Source organism: Cuculus canorus, chromosome 15 (assembly GCF_017976375.1).
Source record: "Cuculus canorus isolate bCucCan1 chromosome 15, bCucCan1.pri, whole genome shotgun sequence".
NCBI classification, from domain to species: Eukaryota; Metazoa; Chordata; class Aves; order Cuculiformes; family Cuculidae; genus Cuculus; species Cuculus canorus.
Window position 1 is genome coordinate 14,633,448 of NC_071415.1, and position 20,064 is coordinate 14,653,511.

The 20,064-nt window shown below is 38.9% G+C and overlaps 1 protein-coding gene across 1 annotated transcript in view; it reads left to right on the forward strand.

Annotated features, from left to right (window-relative positions):
• Positions 1 to 510: 510 nt before the first annotated feature.
• Positions 511 to 20,064, forward strand: part of BAIAP2L1 (BAR/IMD domain containing adaptor protein 2 like 1) — a 36,701-nt gene continuing 17,147 nt past the window's right edge. Inside the window, exons 1-3 of the mRNA XM_054080578.1 lie at positions 511 to 645; positions 9,448 to 9,523; positions 11,896 to 11,982. Of these exons, the coding sequence (XP_053936553.1) occupies positions 595 to 645; positions 9,448 to 9,523; positions 11,896 to 11,982 (214 nt within the window). The 5' untranslated portion in view covers positions 511 to 594. The remainder of the gene's footprint in view (positions 646 to 9,447; positions 9,524 to 11,895; positions 11,983 to 20,064) is intronic.

Below are 20,064 nucleotides of genomic sequence, written 5' to 3' on the forward strand. Positions count from 1 at the left end.
TCATGTCGAGCTTCTCACCCCCAGCGCCCCAATCCTTCTCCTCAGGGCCGCTCTCCGTCACATCATCCCTCATCTTGTATTGAAATCTGGGATTGCCCCAACCCAGGCCTTGTTGAACCTCATGTTGCCCTCATAGGGGCAATGGGTATAAACTGCAGAGGGTCAGATTTAGACTGGACTTAAGGAGGAATTTCCTCACCGTGAGGGCGGTGAGGCCCTGGCCCAGGCTGCCCAGGGAAGCTGTGGCTGCCCCATCCCTGGAGGGCTTCCAGGCAGGTTGGATGGGCCTTGGAGCCCCTGATCCAGTGGGAGGTGTCCCTGCCCGTGGCAGAAGTCGGAGCTGGATGGGCTTTAAGGTCCCTTCCAACCTAAACGACTCTACGACTCCCCAACCCACGGGCCGCCGGCTCTGGTTTTGCTCAGGTGGGGGCGGGCTCCCCCGTCGGCCCCCGCCCGCCCAGCCCGTCCCGCCGCGTCAGGCGCTGCGCCCGCCCCGCCCCGCCCCGCCCGGCCGGTTCCACAAGTTTTCTTTGACAGTTTTCCTTAGCGGCGGTGGGGTTGGGGCCGCGGAGCTCGGTGGGGCGTGGGGGCACCATGTCTCGGGACCCCGAGGAGGTGAACAAGCTCACGGAGAGCACCTACAAAGTGAGTGCGGGCGGGCGCCGCCACCTTTGTCCTCGCGGGGCGGGAGGGCGGCGAGCGGGGTTTCTCCTTATTTTCTTCCCCTCGCCCGTGGCTGTAAACTGCAGAGGGGCAGATTTAGACTGGACATAAGGAGGAATTTCCTCACGCTGAGGGTGGGGAGGCCCTGGCCCAGGTTGTCCAGGGAAGCTGTGGCTGCCCCATCCCTGGAGGGGTTCCAGGCCAGGTTGGATGGGCTTTGAGCCCCTGATCCAGTGGGAGGTGTCCCTGCCCGTGGCAGAGGTTGGAGCTGGATGGGCTTTAAGGTCCTTTCTAAGCGGGATCGGCTCCCCCGCGGTGGGCTGGCCGTGGGGCGGCTTGGGGAGCTCGGGGGTGTTTTGGAGAGTTCGGTGCCTGTGGTTCGCTGCTTAAACCCTTTCCTTGTACGGGGCAGAGCCTGGAAATGGCTTAACGCCGAGCTGGGGAGCCGCTGAGGTCCGTGGTGGTGCCCCCGGCGCTGCCCGGGGCTGTCAGTAGATTTCTGAACTGCCCAAAGTGCCTCGGTGTTTGTGGACTTAAAAATATCCTGCACGCAGGTGCTAGAAACTCGTGTTTAACTTTTTCTCTCTATAAACTCAGCCCTTCCAAAACACACATTCTAATTGGGCAAAATTCCCTTAAGAATCATGCTTTTGGTTGAGTAGCGATGGCAGTGTTGGACCCATAACCTTCTCTCTGTATGCTGTGTTATACTAGAGAAAACACTTAAATTTGCAAATGCGTTTAATCATGCAGATGAACGCAGCTGCAGTGCATTTGCAGCTTTAAGCCCAACGGAAAGCTTTGGGGGAGATTGTTCTATTTTACTGTTTACTAAATCTTACTGGCTTACTATCAGATGTTTTCATATTTCTGAAGATGTTGTTTCTATCATTTAAAGGTCTCTGAAAACATTTACTGGAGTATTTTGTTGTTAGTTTTTCTCTTCTTCAACACACGAGTCAACTCACTCCTTCAGGTAGTTCAGTTGTACTGGTGTCATGTTTATTTGCCATTTACTTTATTTGGACTTAGGTATCAAATTCATGCAAGACTGCTGAAGAAATGAGGTGATTTGGCTATAAATTTTGTCCTCTAAAATCGGTGCAGGTCATCTGAAATGGTCTGGTGCTTTTCGATATCGGTTACATTCATGGCAAGGCCATGAGCAAACATAAATTCCTTTCTCGGAAGAGCAGCCTGACAACGCAGGCTCGCAGAAGAGAAACCTCGCATGTTGACTCTTAAGGGCTGTGATGACAAAGGAATGTCCTACCCTGTCCACTGACTTCCAGAATGTAGCTAAAACATTTTCTGCCCTCTCCTCTGTAAAACTATCTTTTGTGGTTTAACATATATATTATAAAATAGGCTTTAAAGGAATGACAGACCTCTAAGTAAACTAAACTTTCCCTGTTATTCAGTACTTATTAGCTAGGAAAGCTTTCCTTTTTGTTTTTTAAACTAATTTTAAAGGACGCTTAAGACTGAAACTACTAGTAAAAACACAGTAATACAAAGTTAATCTTGACAGGGTGATGAAATGTCTTCTGTGTGGGTATTCTGAGAGGTCTGGTATGTTGCATCGCATAGCTCGTACTCATGGGCCTGGAAACCCTCCTGCCCTGCCCTCATTAAAAATTGAAACTTTATCTAGATAAGATATAAGGGCTGCTTCAGATAGAGAATGGGTTCTGGATCTGCATTAAGGTAGTTATTTCTATATCAAAGTTAAAATCTCGAAAATAGTTCTTTACCTCTTAAGGGCAGAGAGCGCTTGCCTGTGTGGTCAACACCTGCTGTGACCCTAATCACAGCTCTCTCATCTAAAACATGAACATCTCTTTGTGCTGTGCCTTAGTCTGTACGGTGAGCATGCTCTCCTTTGTTTAATGATCTCATGTAACTTCTACTCTTGATGTGTGCCATCCTGGTGATACAGCACTTAAAACACCGTGCTGATAGTGATACACTTGGGAGCAGTGTAGTGATGGCATCTGTGTGCAGGAATAAACAAGGGCTTTTGACTTCTCAAAAAAAAAAAGAAATTGTCGGGTGACCTGGAAAAATAATAGAAAATTAAATTGAATGGTCTGCTGGTCTGCTTTCTATTTTTTAATTTTCTTACAGTGCTAATCCATTGGATTTACTGAATACACAGTAACCTGTGTTACACAGAGCTTCAAAATATACTTACAGAAGTCATCAGGTGGCCAAGTAATGCCTTTGTGTTTTTCTCTTATTCATCCCTTTTGTTGGCAACAACAGTGGACAGTGAATACTCGAAATTTTTTAGCTAACCTGACTAAATAAACAACATAATCCACAAATACGTGCATGTGTGCACACATGAAAATCAAGGCTGACATTTACTCTTTATGTAATACCTGAAGAATCACTTTAATGCGTGCTAGGAATGGCACGTGCAAAATGAAGCCAAAGGGTGTGGGAGCCTGTGACTAACGAGGGCCACAGCCTCCCTTTTGTGCAGGAACTGCTGAGAGGTTCCTTGGTATGACACTGCCCTGCCCTCCTGGTAAGGCACTGCAGTGGTGTGGCTGCTCTGAGGGGACACTGTGATCCCTCGTGCACCCTCCGGCTGTGGCCATCAGTGACCCTGGAAAGTTGTACGGTTTTGGTGTGCCTCTGCAGCTCAGTTTCATTTTATCTGCTGTGTATGGGGAAAACCATTTGGTGTTCAGCTGCAGTACACTCAATGCAGGGGAAAGGGGACAGAACAGGAAGGTACCGAGTTCCAGACCTGTCATTCCATCTGTACGGTCTGCGGGCTGGGCAGGCAGCTTCCGTATTGCTTCTGTGGTTTGAGGTTTCCAGAGGTGATGGCTCTAATTCACTGGTATTGGTAATCTTGGATTTTAATGATGTATTTCTCTGTATTCAAGTAAATCTCAACCAGAAGCTCGATTATCAACCAATGCATTATTAAAGACAAAGAAACACCAAAAAAGCCAACTTTGTTTAGCAGAGTGCTGTGTTCTGCTGAGGGGTGTGTGTTCTCTACAGGGTCACGTAGAGTTCTTTTGATAGGCTATCTTGTTTTATTGTGGAAATACATCTGAAAAATTCAGTTTAAAGCCCTAAAACTCAATTTTTCACATTTTAGAAAGACTTGCTATTAGATTAAACTACCAGACCTATTTACCAAAATTAAAATTCACCCACAGTCCTAGCACATGCTGCAATAAGGCTGTTGTTTTCTATCACTGAAATTTAATTTCAGGGAAGAGGAGCTTTTGGGAACTAGAGTCTATATATTAAGTCGAGTCCTATCTTAGTGGAAATTATCTATTTTGACTTAGAGTTATGCCCACTTAGAGTCTGTCTTGGGTCATGTGTCCATAACCTGGAAAAGTTTGTATTTGAAACATGCTGACGGGTTATGTATTAATGTTTCTCTTAAACAAGAAATGTTCCATCAGGCTGACTAACTATTAGTCATAAGAATTGGTCTTTTTGAATAAACACAGGATTTTTTTTTTCCATTCTGTTAAACCTACTTTAGAACAATGTTAAGCAGACTCACAACTGAGATAGCTATCAACACTTCTCATGTTAAGCTTAATAGTGCCCTTCTGTATTGTGGATTTCAAACGTTAAAGGAGGAGATGAAATGTAATAATGTTCAAAATGCTTCAAGTACAGTAGAGCGTGGTATGATTTATTTTCTGTACAGCTTTTTGAATCTTCTCAAGTGATTTATCAGATGTAATGTAGCAACACTAAAGACTTTTCCAAAAACTTAACTTTACTGTTGAGGATTAACAATTTAAGCTAAATTAGTAGTAGCTATACGAAGGTTACCTATGAATAGCTATAGTGATAGTAATATAAGTGATGTTAGACATAAAGGTCTACTTTTCTGTGCAAGTTTCAGATATCTACCCAAATACCTTGTTATCCAATCGTGCAAAAGTGCCTGCAGGATGTAAACTTGAAGCTGCAGGGAGTCTATGCATTGTTTAGTTGCATTCATACCTGCTGAGTTATTGTTCTGCGAGGTGTGTCTTTAAGTAAAAAGCAAAGCCGAACATTTACAGGAAGGCACTTTTACAATGGCTGTCGTTTGTTTTGGAGATTAACGTTTATATGTCTATCAGGAACTGCGGAAGACATAACACCTATACACAACAAGGGGAAATGCAAGGCTTGTTCCTCTTCGGTCAGCTCCTTGCTGCCAGGCTAGTTGACTCACATGGGTTTTATGTGTCAAAAGGTACATAGCAACTTTTATACCAGATTATGGGAGGGTTTAATGACTTGAATGACCAGAATAGATTTCTCTTATTTTTTTTATTGTAAGGTCACTTTTTGCCTACTCTAAAATTCTCTGCAGAAAAAGGTGTTTCCAGTTGCCTGTTTTGAAAGTGTTTCCCTTTGTTTCCATTCATCCTAAATTATAGAAAGCTATAGGATCTGATCATGTGCCTCCTCTTCTCTACTAATTAATTATTCTGTTCATGAGAGGTCGTATGTCACTAGAATATAGGACACTAGATTGACAATTAGGAGGCCTAGTTTGTGTTCCTCACTGTACTGGCAAGTGGTGTGTTGTGAACTGCTTTGTCCCTCCCAGCTTTTTTTATAATTTGTGATGTCTGTTTGGATTAAGACAGAAGTTTTAGTCCCATGTCTTTGCACAGCATGGTGTTTTGCGATATTTTCTGAAACTTTTGAAAATTTTAAACTAGTGGTTATTTTGATCAGAAGTTCTTTGTTCCTGTCTTCTTTTTTTAGAAATTATGAGATCTGGCTTTAATGTATGACTCGCAATTTTGCACTGATATTCAGTCCTACTCATTTTCATGACCTTTTCCTTAGACTGCAAGTAGAAAGCTATAAAACCGTAAGACATCATAAGAAAAAATAGCTGTACAGATTGATTTCCGAGTGACTTTTTTTCCCCCCTATATAACTTCTGAAGCTGAGCAAAATATTACAGTAATTTTAACTGATCTGAAATATGTTGGCAATATAAAATTTATACCTAATCCCTAAAGAGGGGGTTGTCGGTGACAGTTCCCCTTTCTGAATAACTGCTCTAGACATTTCTTCCTGGAAAATACTTCAAAGACAGCAGCAGTGCATAACTGTTACTGGAAGCACAGCCAGGTTTTGTTTGCTTTGAGAATCTACCCTTCAGTAGAAAGAAGAAAAATACATATAGTGTTTATTTCTAATGCTGAAGAGAAGAAAATCATCCTATAATAATTTCATTAGGTCATCTTGAAGACCCAGTTGGGGGCTCGGTTTGGGGGAAGTTAAGTCTTTCTATCAAACACAAGCTCTTAGTAGGGAAGTAGGTGAGCCTTGCACGGTGCTGTGAGGATCAGCTAACCATAACCTTGTGTTAAACCAAGTAAATTCCAAAGGGGAATTTCCATTACGAAGGCTTTTGCTGCTTCTCGGGCGTTCACGTCTAGAGACTGGTGCATATGGTTCTGCTAACAATCAACCACTGTGGCAGCGCAAAGACTGAAAAAATTCCAGGCACTGCTTGGTCTAGTGGAGAAAAGATCGATTAGTTGTATGCCTTCCAGGTACTGAAGGCACTAAGCTATAAATTTTCTTCGTCTTTCCCAGCAGTTTTGCATATAGGTTGAGGAGGCAGCGTACTGGAGCTCTTCCTCAGGGTTCTCTGTGTTTCAGTGGACCTGTTGTGTTCCTGCAGCATGGTCTGTATCTGCTGTATGTGAATACCTGATGTATCAAGTCAGCTAGTGAAAATAAAGAGCCACAGGGTCTGGCTTCAGAGAGGGAAACTAGCCGAGGGCATTTTTGATGGGTTTTGTTCACTTGCTTCCTAATGAAAACAACTAATGACACAGGTGCAATCACTGTTTTCTGTTTGAAATCTGACTTAGAAGACATCAAGAAAACTGGAATCTTAATCCCTGAATCCTCAAGACAGTCATTCCAAAAATTGTTATTTCAAGACTGTATCAGGTAACTGGTAGAGTATGGGGTTAGGTGGTAGCAAGGATTTTGCACTGCAAGTTCTTATTGCAAGCAGCAGGGTAAGCAGGAACAGGATCTGTTTTTCAAGGAAATTATTTTCAGTGTAGGGTGGCAATTCATTGTGCCACTGGGATTCTTACCTGCCATGGGTGCATGCAGTTTCTACGTCATGTACATCTTCCTTATCCCCTGTATCCTTGGAATACAGGACTCTCTGTACTACCACAATCCCCTAACTGGCCCATTTTCTTGTGATTCACTGATTCCATATGTGCCAACAGATATTGTCTTTAGTACACTGCTGGGAAGAAACAGCAAAAAGTTGAAATAGGAAGAGACAACTTACCCCTTAGAACAAAAGCCTCACAGTTGCACCACCTCTGCTACAGGGAGGGCAGCAGAGCCACAGCAGCGGCAACATTTTTAGTAGCAAATTAAAGAGTTGAGGCAGAAGGAGGGATGTTCTTAGACGTAGGAGCTTGAAAATCCATACTGTTAAGTTGTTAGATTAGCCTTTGGCATTATTGGCCCAACCTGAAACTTCCTTTCCCAAATGATTTGTGGAGGTGGTTTGTTAATTAACACAAATCGAGGGCCTAGGGATGCTAGGTAGTTTGCTACCAGTGATAGTGTTTGGTTGGAGAAGAGTTTGATGGTATAGACCAGAAAATAATACCAGATTGTTTTAATTTGTACAAATAAAGGCAGTGGGACAAGGTATTGTTGTTCAGTGTCTGCTTTTGATGTCATATGTACTATACCAGTATCAGAACATAATAGGCTTATTTCTCTTTTTCTAAAAAATATTATATATTTTTTTTTATTTAGCATGACTGCTTAAGTATTATTGGTGAAATCTTTCCTCTACTTTTTAAGCTGCCTGGACTTCAAGCATAGCACTATATTTCAGACATAATAATGAAGTTCTGTCTGAATGACCTTGCCTGAAAATAAGGCAAATGTGATGATATTCCTGTTCTTTCTGGGTCCATGTATGTATTAAATATTTATGTTTTCATTCTGTTAGTAGTACAGCAGATAAAAGCTTGATACTATTTCTCTTGTCTTGTATTTCTTGTAAACAGAAAGCATCTGTTTCGAATTCCTTGAACTTAAGTTCTTCTGTGAGAACAATATCTAGAAACATGTGAATTGTGTCATAAAAGTATTGTCATAAAAATAGTTACAACAACAGAATGGTGTCTTCAGGTATTTCAGTCTTCCTTTCATGACAATAAAATTTTGTAGTAATGTCACAGCTATAGTTTTGTTAGGAAGATTCTGGGAAAAGAAGATCTGGAATCTGCAAAAGTTCTTTAAATTTCTCCTCTATGTAAAAATATAGGGCTGGTGTTTCTTTTTAAAAGAAAAAGAAAATGTTCATTACCAAATTGTTCCTGAGGCTTTGCAACTGCTATTATATGAAATTATACTTTGTATGGAAGAGAGAATAGAAATTATTAGTCTTGTGGTTCCTTAAGTACAAAATGACCAGACACATATAGTAAATTCTAGAATATCTGTTCACGTGTAGTTATTACCATAAGTATAAAGGGTTTTTGTTTAAGAAGATGTGCTGTGTCATTAATTCTGATAGTGATTTTCCCTGAAGAGACCAAGAAGTCACCAAATAAGTGGAGTCCAGAGGGCTCTCTTTCAAACGTACTTAGCGTTATTCAAAAGTTAGCTGCAACATCCAGTATTTTGGAATACCACCATTTATGCTCCATGTGTTTGAAACATCTTAAAGGGCATAATTCTAGGGAGTGAATAACTACTGCATCAATATCAGCATGTCAGCTTTTTTTTTTTTCACAGTGCTTATGACAAGATAAAAGTAAATTTGCAATATTGATTTGGAGCGGACGTAGGAGAGTTTTTGTCTTTGACCAGAAAGAGTGAAATTGAAGCTTTTCTGATGAGTAGGGACTACACAAACTTTGTGGGCAACTTTTCTTTCTGGAGTGAGCAAAAGCTGCTTTCCTCTTTTCTTCACCAGCCAACTTTGGGAAAATTCAAGTTTGGATTCATACTTCATGTCTTAACTTATTTTCTACTGTGTGTGAAGACTTGAAACTTTTCTATTTAGTAATGTAGCCATTTTCTTGCACTATGAAACTGCCAGTCACAATTTCTACCACTTCATCTGTTAAAATAATATGCTAGGTATGAGGGTACTCATGCTTGGAGCTGTTGAATTTCAGATTCTGGGTGTATTTAACAGCCGAAGCTGCTGCAGTGGAATTTCTTTTTTTATCCTATTTAAATAAGTTTGTCATTTTAATTTTATTTTTGAAGAACTACAGCTTTGCACAATAAAATGCAGCATTTTGAAACTTTAAAAAAGGAAAACCGTTTCCACTCAATGCTGTCTGTAACTTAAATGAATAAAGTGCTGAAATTTTGACCCATTGTCAGAAAGCCCGTGTTATTGACATTATAAAACAATTAAGACAAAGGTGTTTTTCTCATTATTTCACAGTCATCTACCACAAAAGAAGGTTCTGTGCAAACTTGGATCACATTTGGCATCCTTTTATATTGTAAACAGCCAGATTCCTTTTTACACCTGTTGAAATACCTCACCTTTTTTTTATGTTTGTTGATCGTAAATGCTGAGTTTCTTCCCCTTTCCATCCTTTGCTCTCCTCTTCCTCCCACGTCTTCTGTTTTTCATCTGTCTACAGACTTTTTAGATGTATGTGGTACATGTGAATCATAAAACTAGACCTAAATGACACTGACAAATACTTTCATCCACTGTCAAACTGCCTTGGCTGTAACACATTGGGTTTTTTTTCTGTTCACTAGAATGTTATGGAACAGTTCAATCCAGGACTGAGGAATTTAATAAATCTGGGGAAGAATTATGAAAAAGCTGTTAATGGTAAGTCTGCAAGGTTCTAACTTTAAAAAGAATGTTTATTTTTTATTTAAAAACACTTATTGTGTGTGAGGGTTATGCATAAACTTAATTTCCAAGTTGAACCTTGTGTATGTTTAATTAGGAAAAGGACAAACACCCAAACATATATACCTTCTTTTTTTACACTGTTGCATCCCAAACACTTAGGCACAGAGCTACTACAAAATAAACTGAACTTATAGTGTAAATAAATTAAATAGAGGGAAAACCCCAAAGTTATAAATTGGTTGTTTTATTTTTTCACTGGATATATTGTCTAAAATATTTCACATTCTTAGATCTATTCCTGCTCACTTATATACACATCACTACCTAAGTAAACTCATGAACAGAACAATTTGAATGAGTAGCAGTTGTAGGAGTAGATTATTTTTTTCCTGCACATTTTAAACCTGATGCTATCTTTTTATTGGAGTCAAAATTGGACTGAATCAATTTGAAACTAAGGACCCAGTCTCTCAAACTTTTTATAGTGTAGTTGTTTATTTCCATTATTGACTCCACAGAAACTAAGAACGTGTTACCAAAACTGGGCTCTAGATTCCCAAAGCTTATATTGTAGAACCTGTTATAGCTTGCTTCATTTCACATACACAGACCTGTTGAGCTGCTTGATACCATATGTAAAGCAATGTAAAATCTCTCTCGTTTTGTCTTATTCAAGTCTGTAGCAGATCTTTCCCCTACATGTAATCTAGTACTCTGAGAAACATGATACTGCGGGAGTAGCGCATAGACAAATAGACACTGAAATCTCTCTTCATGCAAATTTTAGAACAGGCTTGAGAAAAAGATAAAGCCAAAGGCTGCTGGAGATGGAAGTAGGGAAATGTTGACTTATTTGCAGTAATATCTAACATGATACTATGAACATTGTGGTTTCCTAATACCCAGTCTTGGGGACTATAGGTAGTACCAGGAGTAATAACAACATTTTCATGTTTGGCTGAAAGGCCAGTTTCTGAGAGTTCTGCTTTCCACATACTTTACTGTTGATATGTTGTATTGTGCCCGTTCTTTTTTAATTCAATATGTCATCAGTAATCCACAATATAACTTTGTGCAGCAACACTGCAGAGACTGGTAGCCATAGTACTAGTGAAGAGACTATAGAGTGGAGTTCTTGATTAGCACAGGAGAAACCCCACATTTTCTTCCCTTTTTAGGGCCTCTGTTAGGATAAGAGATTGACTTGGGCCTATCTTGAGAAAAAATTAGATAGGAAGAGTTGGGACGGCATAAAATTTTTGCATACAGGTGGCATACTGTGCCATGAAGTAGCAACAGTATAGTTTTTCTTTTCAGAAAGTCTGAATCTAGAGCACCTACAAGACACAGTTTAGACAGAAGTTACTCGTCTAATGCAGCGGACCCTCAAAGAATCTGCTTCATTTGGAAGTTTCAGGCTTCCCTATGAATGTACTGTTAGGTAACCAACGATGTCACCTTTGCTAGTAAAAGCTACAATACTGTAATTGGTGATTGTTGTCTCCCCACAGAAAAAAGTATTCTTACAATTTAGATTAAAAACTTATAACTACCAAAAAATTATGAAGACTCACTTCAATATGTATTTCTCACTGCCTTTTACAATAAAATCTTGCCAGTTTCTGTTTTTCGTTTGTGGTGTGCAGGTTAGGTCTAGATACTGTGAAGATGCAAGGCAAGCATTGCATGTTTAGATCGTCCACATATGTAATCTGTTTCTCACTACTGGCCTCCTTGCAGTTGGAATCTTGATGTTTCCATGTTCATTCTACCAAAACGGGCTTTGCTGTTTAAATTTGCTATAACCAGGAAATGATTAACTGAGAATAACTGAAACCTCAGTGATAAATATTAAGAACTTTTTGGTTCCTGTAAAACTGGAATTATACTATAAACACTAAAAGCGGGAGACCTGTCTGTGGCGGGGAAGATGAGTGTCCCACTGTTAACTAGGGTTTGTCTTTTTCATTGGAAATGTTAAATTTTCAGCTTTCTTCATAAACTGTATATGCACCTGTCACCTGAGGTTTTTATTGCTTGAAGTACTTGAACTACAGAGTTCCCACTGGAACTGATTGCTTCTGGATATGCATGAAAGCTGGAACTAAATAACAGACTGAACCTGCATTAATATATTCTGGTGTCTGTGTTTGTCACCTGGTTTCACAAATTAGCAGGCAGCACAGGGGAATTACTCCTGCTGTCAGAGAAAGTTACTTTCCTTATTCCTGTATACCTCTCTGTTAGTACATGCTCTGGACTTCAAAATGTCATAGGGTTATAGATTAATGAAAACGGGAAATACTTCATTTTTTAAAAAAAAAAACCTGTTTTTTTCTTTCAAGCTATGGTAGTGGCTGGACGAGCATATTATGATAGCCTTGCAAAGATTGGGGATATATCAGCTGATTCTCCAGTTTCTAAAGAATTAGGTAAGTGACATAGTTTTTTTTTTTTTAAATTACTTGAAAATATAAACTTTGGTTTTGCTTTCCTGCTGGCATTTCACAATGCTACGATAAAGTAGAGAAAAATCAGAAAGTGTGTTTTACTCTTAAATAAAGCATAGGTGGAAGGGTTTAGGGCATATTAATTCTCAAGACAGTTAAAATGCTTTTGACAAAATTGCTTTCTTACTTTTGTGACTTGATTTTGCACCCCTTTCACTAACATGAGAATGGTACTGCTCGATCTACAATAATGAAGCTCTCATCAAAGTATTTGTAATATTTCTGACAAAAGATTCTAACATCACAAGAAGCAGAAAATATGCTCTGAAGAGGAAACACTTGTTTAAAGCCTTCGTTTGCTTTTTGACAAAAATAACTTGTCTCTGAACTTCCAATTATCAGCAATGTGGGACTCCTTCAATGACGTAACATACATCTGTTCCTGTAACTCACAATAGTGTGGTAATTCATCTGATTAAAAGGAATTTTTTAGTACCCTTTTTTAGTGAGTCTGCTGAAGCACAGTTGAGGGGGAAGACTCTCCTTGAATAGTGACCACTGGTTTCTGTGTGCCTGCATATATTTTTATGATTTGTTCTGAAACCGCTTTTGTGTGTTAACATTCTGTGTTCAGGGCTGGGAGCGGCAGAACAGCAAACAGTACAAAGCAAACAGTCCTAATGCAGTCACTTGCTGTGTTTGCTTTGCAGGTTGCTTACAGAAAGCAGGGTTGCTGGTTTCAAACTGTAGGACAGAAGTATAAGAAAGTCAAAAGTAGTAACTGTGCAGCGTCTTATAAAAATATCAACAAATGCATAATTACAGCTTTTTAGGATCAAGCAGTTGGTCAAATGAAGAAGTAACCTGCTTATTGGACTTTATATGACTCTGGTATTATCTGCTTGTTTGAAAATATACTGAGTAGTCTTGAGCTGAATTCTGAAAATACTCCCTTTTCCTTATTTGGGACAGTACAGAATTGTGATTGAAAACATGTTTCTATTTAACTGAATTCTTCTCTGCTATTATAAGCCTTTTTTTAGATGTACTGTAATGAGAAAAAACAGCCCCATGAGTGTCAGGCCCCTATCACTGCTTTCTGTTCATCAGTTTAAACTGCTACTGTAGAAAAATCTTTACTTCTTCAGGAAAACAGCAGTTCTGGATTTCTTCCAGCAAACTCTGATTGATAGAAGAGATAAGGAAGGTCAACGAATATTGGAAAAGGTGGAATAATGTGGTTAGGAGTCAGAGACTATTTGTATTTTCTTGCAAGTCTTAATAGTTTTGAAGCTAGGCTACAATGCTGAACTATTTAGCAAAGAAATATGATACACCTCAGATGTATCTGCTTAAAAATGGAATTTACTGTACCTTTTAGTATTCTGAATATGAAAATGCATGCTGAGCAGTATCAGATGTGTGAAGACTAAATCAAACTTTGCTATCATTTGCTTGTTTATGAATCCTGTTAACCCCAATGGACTTGCTATAGGCACAGCCTGCTGGAATTCTCTTCTGTGAGTTCCTTTAGCCTTGCCAAAAGCCATGTATAATACTTCTGTTAGCCTTGCCAAAAAAAAGAGGTCAGTAGTCATCAGTTAAGTTTTGTGATATGCTTGTCAACTGCTTTTCTGGAATGTATTCTCTTGAGAGTGAAGTGAGCTGCTGTACTAGCTTGTTTCATAAGAGCAACAGTCTAATTGTGACTGGCAAGGCAGCAGAGAGGAACAATTTCCATAATTTTATGTGTGTGTGTTATCTATATCCAAATCTGATGTTTGGAATATTTCTGTAACTTTTTACTTTTCCTTGACTTAAAATTATATTATGAGGCCTCTTCCTGTATCCTGTATTAACTGAAATCAATAGCAACATTCCTACAGATGTCGGGAGGAGATCATTATGTTTTTTAATATTTAAGATATTATCCTGGTTCTTCACAATGAATTAGGTAAACCAACAATGACCAAGTTTAAATTTATTTGGAATGCTTTAATATTTAAGCACATATTGAATTACTGTGGTCTGGATTTCCAGTGTTTAGGTCTCTGGACAACCAGGAGATGTAAATGTTTTCATTTCAGTTAAAATTGAAATATCCCAAGTAAATATATGAATTAATGCTTGAAACTGATTTGTTTAAAACTAAACAAGCCCCTCCCCTGCCATGGCCTACCAATTTAACCACAATCGGGACGGTTGACTTCTGGATGGCAAGGCTTCATAGTAGTCAGAAATCCACAGTGCTGGGTTTTTTAATCTTATTATATCTACAGCAGAAATGAAGGGAAAGCATATCAATGAATTCTTAAGCATTAATTCATACCAATTAATTCTCTGACTCATCTTAAATGTACATGCCTCCTCCGTTAGCCTTGTGTTTTACCCCTCAGCCACTAGGTACTTTCTGGCTGTAAAAGAAAGTGTTAGAACAAGATCCCCCTTTTTCCCCCTTTCTCTGATAGTTAGCTTATCAAGCTTTAACTCTTGCAGATACAGTTCATATTAAAAACAGTTTTACTGAATAATGAACAGGGAAATGAGCCAAGCATTAAGGTTTCAGGTCTTCCCTGTAGCCACTTTACCTTTAGTAGTGGCAGATGAAGGACTACAACCACAAGGCTCAGGTGGCTGAAACACAATTTTCTTTAGGTTTTTTGGAGAACCTTACTGGAATATTGCATCTTTAGGTTTTTTGGAGAACCTTACTGGAATATTGCATTGAGTCATTTTGTAGTTCAAACCCAAACCTGCTGGGTGACCTGGAGCATATTTACTGCCAAGTGTGACGTAAAGATTTGTATCAAAAACACAGTCAATCTTCCTTTCTCATAGGGTAGGGCAGAACATGGTCATCCTGTAATGAGACAGCAAAGTGGATACCAACTCCATGGCAGGGTAAAAGCAGAAATGGAAAAGAAATAGGGAAGGTGTCTTTTTAAGTAGAGAGTGAAATGCAGAGGTCTTTTACCATAAATTCTTAAGGCAGAGAAGCGGGGCAAAAAACTGAGTGAAAAAATTTGTTGCATAAGATAAGAGCAGAAAAGAGAAACGAAAATGAAATGGAAATCTGAATCTTCTTGCTGATTCAGAGGTTTTGTACTAAGAATCTGTATCTTTCAAGTCTGGCTGGAGCTCTCTGAATTATTTTAATACCAAATAGCTTAATTTAAATTAGTTTAGGAAGTAGAAGAATATATTGCATTCATAATACAATCTTTGTGAATAAGGGATAAGTTGATTTAGGTCAACGTTCTTTCTCATTATTCTCTCAGTGTCTAAGATTGTAGTCCCTCAGCTTTGGCTATGAGTATTTTAGGAGCATGACATCAATTGGTATAGTTCAAGTTATTCTGCAATATGGAATTTGCACATCTTTCTTTCCCAGGTACCTTTTGGAAATCCCATTAGGAAGAAAAAAATATGCATGTTTAAAAATGTTAAGGTTTCATACTATTCCAATTTCAGCATAGCAGACCACATCAGCACAATTAAATTTGGTGTTTCAATAATGCACTAAATATAATTTCATGTAGATACTATACCACTGATACAGTGCTCCAACAGTAATTTCCATGATCTGTTGCTGAACTTGTTTGTCTTGCCCAAAATATGGGTTTATGAGGCTTTGTCTTACTCATTTTTAGAGCTTATAATTTTAATAACCTCTCTTTTAGTAACCTGGGCTGTCTTTGCAGCCTTCGCTTGCTCAAGGAATCGGGAAGTTATTTCCTGCTCGCTCTTGGAATACTACTTGTATCTTCCCAGCTATCCTCGTTAGCACCTGCCAGTTATTGTAGCTACAGCTCGTTTGTTATTGTGGGTATAAAGTCCCCATTCATTTGTTGTGTGGCAACAGTATCTATAGCAGTCACCCACAATTACGTTATTGGTCTGTACCTGCAGCTTATTGCTCAATAACTAATGACTGTGAACTATTCCTTGCTTGTCAAACTATAAAAAGCCAGATTGTAAGAAAAATAATACTTTACATGGTCCTGACCAATCGAACTAAATTGCAGGTAATGTGTTAAAAGAAAAATCAGAGAAGATACAATCTCTTTCCTAATCTAACACTGGTAATTTTTTTTAAAGATTATTCTGAGATATAGGCTTTTTTTTTTTTTTCCATAGTCTTGCTCTGTTAAAACTTATCTAGAAACAAGCATGAAAAAGCTTGTGCTCATCTGCAGCCTGAAATGTAAGAATTTAGGAAAATTTGGGTTCTTTTCAAGATAAATTTTCTGGTTAAAACCAACTACAGATAGTCTAGAGAGGCAAGTATTGGAGCAAAAGATTGCTCTGTGTCCTGACAGTCACAAGACAGAGAGGTGAGGAGGAAAATTAACTTCTAATGGCATGCTAAGAAGTGGGATTCTTGCCTGACAAAGGATGAGCCCCGAGCTTGATATTCTCCTCATGCACATAATATAGGACTGTAACACAAGACTGCTCTTCGGGTCTAAAAGACAGTATAGTAACATTCACAAAACGCAGGTTAGCTCATAAAGTTGTATAGTTTTACATTGTCTCCACAACTTTGTCATGCTTTGTCAGATAGAAGATCTCAGTAGTGAAGCAATATAGTAATACACATAGGAATATAGTAATTACAGTATTATTGAGATATGGATAACTGAGCAGGAGCTTTCTATATGCGTGTTTTCTTTTTTGAGAGCCTTTGTACTTCTCTGCAGTTAGCCAAATGTCTGTAGTTATTGGGGTAACTGCATATTACTTTGTGAGCCAAGGTTGATAAACCATCTGTCAGTTAAGAGAATAAACTCATGATTAGTGAATAGTCCAGGAATTTACCCAATAGTTAGCATTTGTTATGAATCTGTATGAGTAAACTGGTAGATTAGAGCTCTCAAGGAACATCTAACAGGATCATAGAGATGTTTTGGTAGCTGCAAGCTAACAACAATTTGACAATAATGTATACTTAATATTAGTGTAATTAGTAGTGTTCAATCTATAGAGTTCTAACTGATTTATTTTCTTCAGTGATAATGACTCTATTTTACTTTTGCCATTAAGAAAAACCCTGTGGACTTTTCTCTCTTTCCTAATTTCTGTTAGAGGAAATGAGAGGTTTTTCTATATCAGAAACTGTTGAGCTGTAAGTGGCCAGCTCATATAGAAAAAATGTTTGGAACTGAATTGGAAAATTCTTATTTTGCTAAAAAGAATGCGTCTTCTTACTGAAAAACTTCTAATCAAACTGTAATGTAAGTCAATAGCATCTTTTAAAACACTATCTTTCAAGTAGTCATCATTCAAAACGGTCTTATTTCCTTCCTGAGTAATAACCAAAATCGGTGCTTCAGCAGGTACTTTTCAAAGGTATTTCTCTTGCTACTCCTCTGATAAGGCACTCAAGTGTTACTGGCCATTGAGAATGCCAAGGAGAAAAAGAGAAGATTCCATTGTTGGGGAGGAATGTAGCTAGTTGCACTTCAATTAAAAAAAAAAAAAAAAGAGAGAGAGAAAACGAGGGCGGAGTTGTTGCCTGGCATTAGCATATAAATCGACCTTTCAGCTGGAATCTTGTTTCACTTGTCTTAGAAAGATGACACCTAGCACCCTTCCCTTCACCGGCTCATTTAAGATAAAGAAAAGATCTTGTCCTGTCTTACTGCATGACTGCATGAGTCTAGTCTCTTCTATAGTATAAATGTTCTGCTTTTGAAATAGATTATGTCGGAGAGAAAGACAAGAGAAGTGTGCCAGCAGCTACAGAACCCCTTTAGCACCTCATATCTGGTGGAAGCTTCTGAGAAGCTAGCTCAGCGGCTGCAGTTTAAGCAGGCAGTACATCAAGCCAGCTTTTCCTTGGGAGCAATTAATGAAACACTGTTCTACTATATTTATAATGAAATAGCATTGGAAGAAGTATTTCCTTCTTGTAAAAGGAAGATACACGCAGAGCTATGTTGAAAAGGAAATACAAAGTAGTTGTGTGGGTTTTTTTCGGGAGTGAGATTTGTATATCGTCAAACTTTAGAGTAACATTTTGTGCTTGTGCTACACAGACCTCTGGTCTACTCTAAGGGAGATGGGAGGAGATAGGCCAGCCTTTCTAGATACATTTCTATTGATGAAACTCGTTTCAAAGGTTAAAACAAGACAGTCACTTTGACCATTCTTTTTCTCTAGAAGCTTTTTTCTGTGACTTTTGATGTTCAGTATTCTCATCTTGCCATGGAAACCCTGGAAAGGATGCCCTGAACGTCACTTGTGCGCACGTGTAATGTTTTCTCAATTGTGGCTAGTCTGTGTCTAGAAAAGAGTAATTTGGAAGCATGAGAACTGCCATTCTCTGTCACGTATGGTGGTGCCTGTTCCCTGGCAGCTCTCTGAACTTGCCCAAACACGGTGTGCTCACCAAGCGCTGGGGCTTATACAGCAGGCAGGAGGCTGTGCTCGCTCAGCTGGTGCTCAGCAATCAGAGCTTTTCTTCACTGCCATCCAAGGCGTGTCTGTTGGCAAAGAAATAAGCCTGAGAGCCTGCATAAAGAAAATACGTTTAGTTGTCTTCTCAGGGAGGGTAAGACGTGGAAAATGAAAGTAAATTACACTGCAAAGAAAATGACATCATACATGTAACAAGTTTGTGAATCATTTGACTGAAGGCCTGGCTATATTTTGTGTATACAGTCAGCACTTCCGGATGAATTATTTCTAAACGGTAAAACCCCAGTATCAGTTGCAGATGTCATTAACATTTTGGAGAGGTGAAACAGGAGTGATGACCAAACCTAATTACCCTGGACTTCTGAAAAAGGCTTTATCAAAACTTCTGGCTCAGTTTGGGGGTGGATTTTTTTGTTTGTTTTTGGACACTGGTAAGACTGGGAAACTTGGTAGCAGTTCTGCAGTGCTGTATTAAAAATTGCAGCGATTCCTTGCATTTTATTGAATTTCTTGTAAAGTTTATAATGATAACCTAAATATTTATTCCCGCTAGTACCAGAAACCCAAAAAGAACTTCAGATTTTGCTGTTTAGCATGATTTGTTTGTTCCAGTCCTGCTGAAAAAACAGATTAGCTCTGTTGTATGATCTTCCCTAACTAATCTGCCTGAAACCAGCAGGGCTTCATACAAGCAAGTTCAGGCTTGTAGTTGTATTGTAACTTATTTTCTTCGCACGTGACTTGTGTAAGGATTACAAGTCACTTGTTTAACACCGCTGCAGCTGAAGTATGAAAAGCTATTGTATATAAGGCTTCCAAGGCCCTATTTGGCTCTGGGAACTGGCTGTCAGTGAGATATAGATAGGTATTTGTATTTGTATGTATGTGCTATACAGGTACCTACAGATATATACATATCAAAATAAAGCAAATGTTTTGGGAAGCACAGAACTTCAGTTTACAGTGTTTGCAGTAAAAGTAAAATGGTAAAAGGCCTTTTTCTTCCAATAGAAGTGTGTTAAACCTAGAAAGTAGTCTGCTGATTAAAACAGCTGTGAACTCTTGTTAAAGTATGTTGGCTATGATGTGGCTGGAAAGAATTTATTTGACTAGATAAAACAGAGGCTATAGTACTTCTTTTTTTTTATATCCACCCCCCACTTGATTTTTATCTTCAAGCGTATGAAGTGTTGACTGTAGTCAAACATAACAAAAAATCCTTGTGTGCCTGGGCTAGAGCATACTTCTTCACTAGGGAGCTGTATGAGGAACCCAAGCAGTGAAGCCCTATGAGAAGGAGAAAGCAGAGCAGTTAGCGTTCATCTCGACCGAACACTGCCAGTGCCCAACTCACAGAATCAGAAACAGTATCTTGTACAATCCTATTTATTGCTTAATGGTTTTATCTGGACATGGAGGTGAGATGGTTAAGACTTAGACCACTTCCAGGGTCTTAGGGACTTTGGAAGACTGTTTCTCTTCTGCATCAATGAGGCTTTGAAAGATCTAAAGAGATTTTAAGTATTTAGAAGTAATAGAACTTATGAAAAACCAGTGATAAAATTGAGCTATGGAGAAATTGCAACTTCTTAAGTCTGAGCATTAAATCGGCTTGATAGTTACATGAAATATTGTGAGCTAACT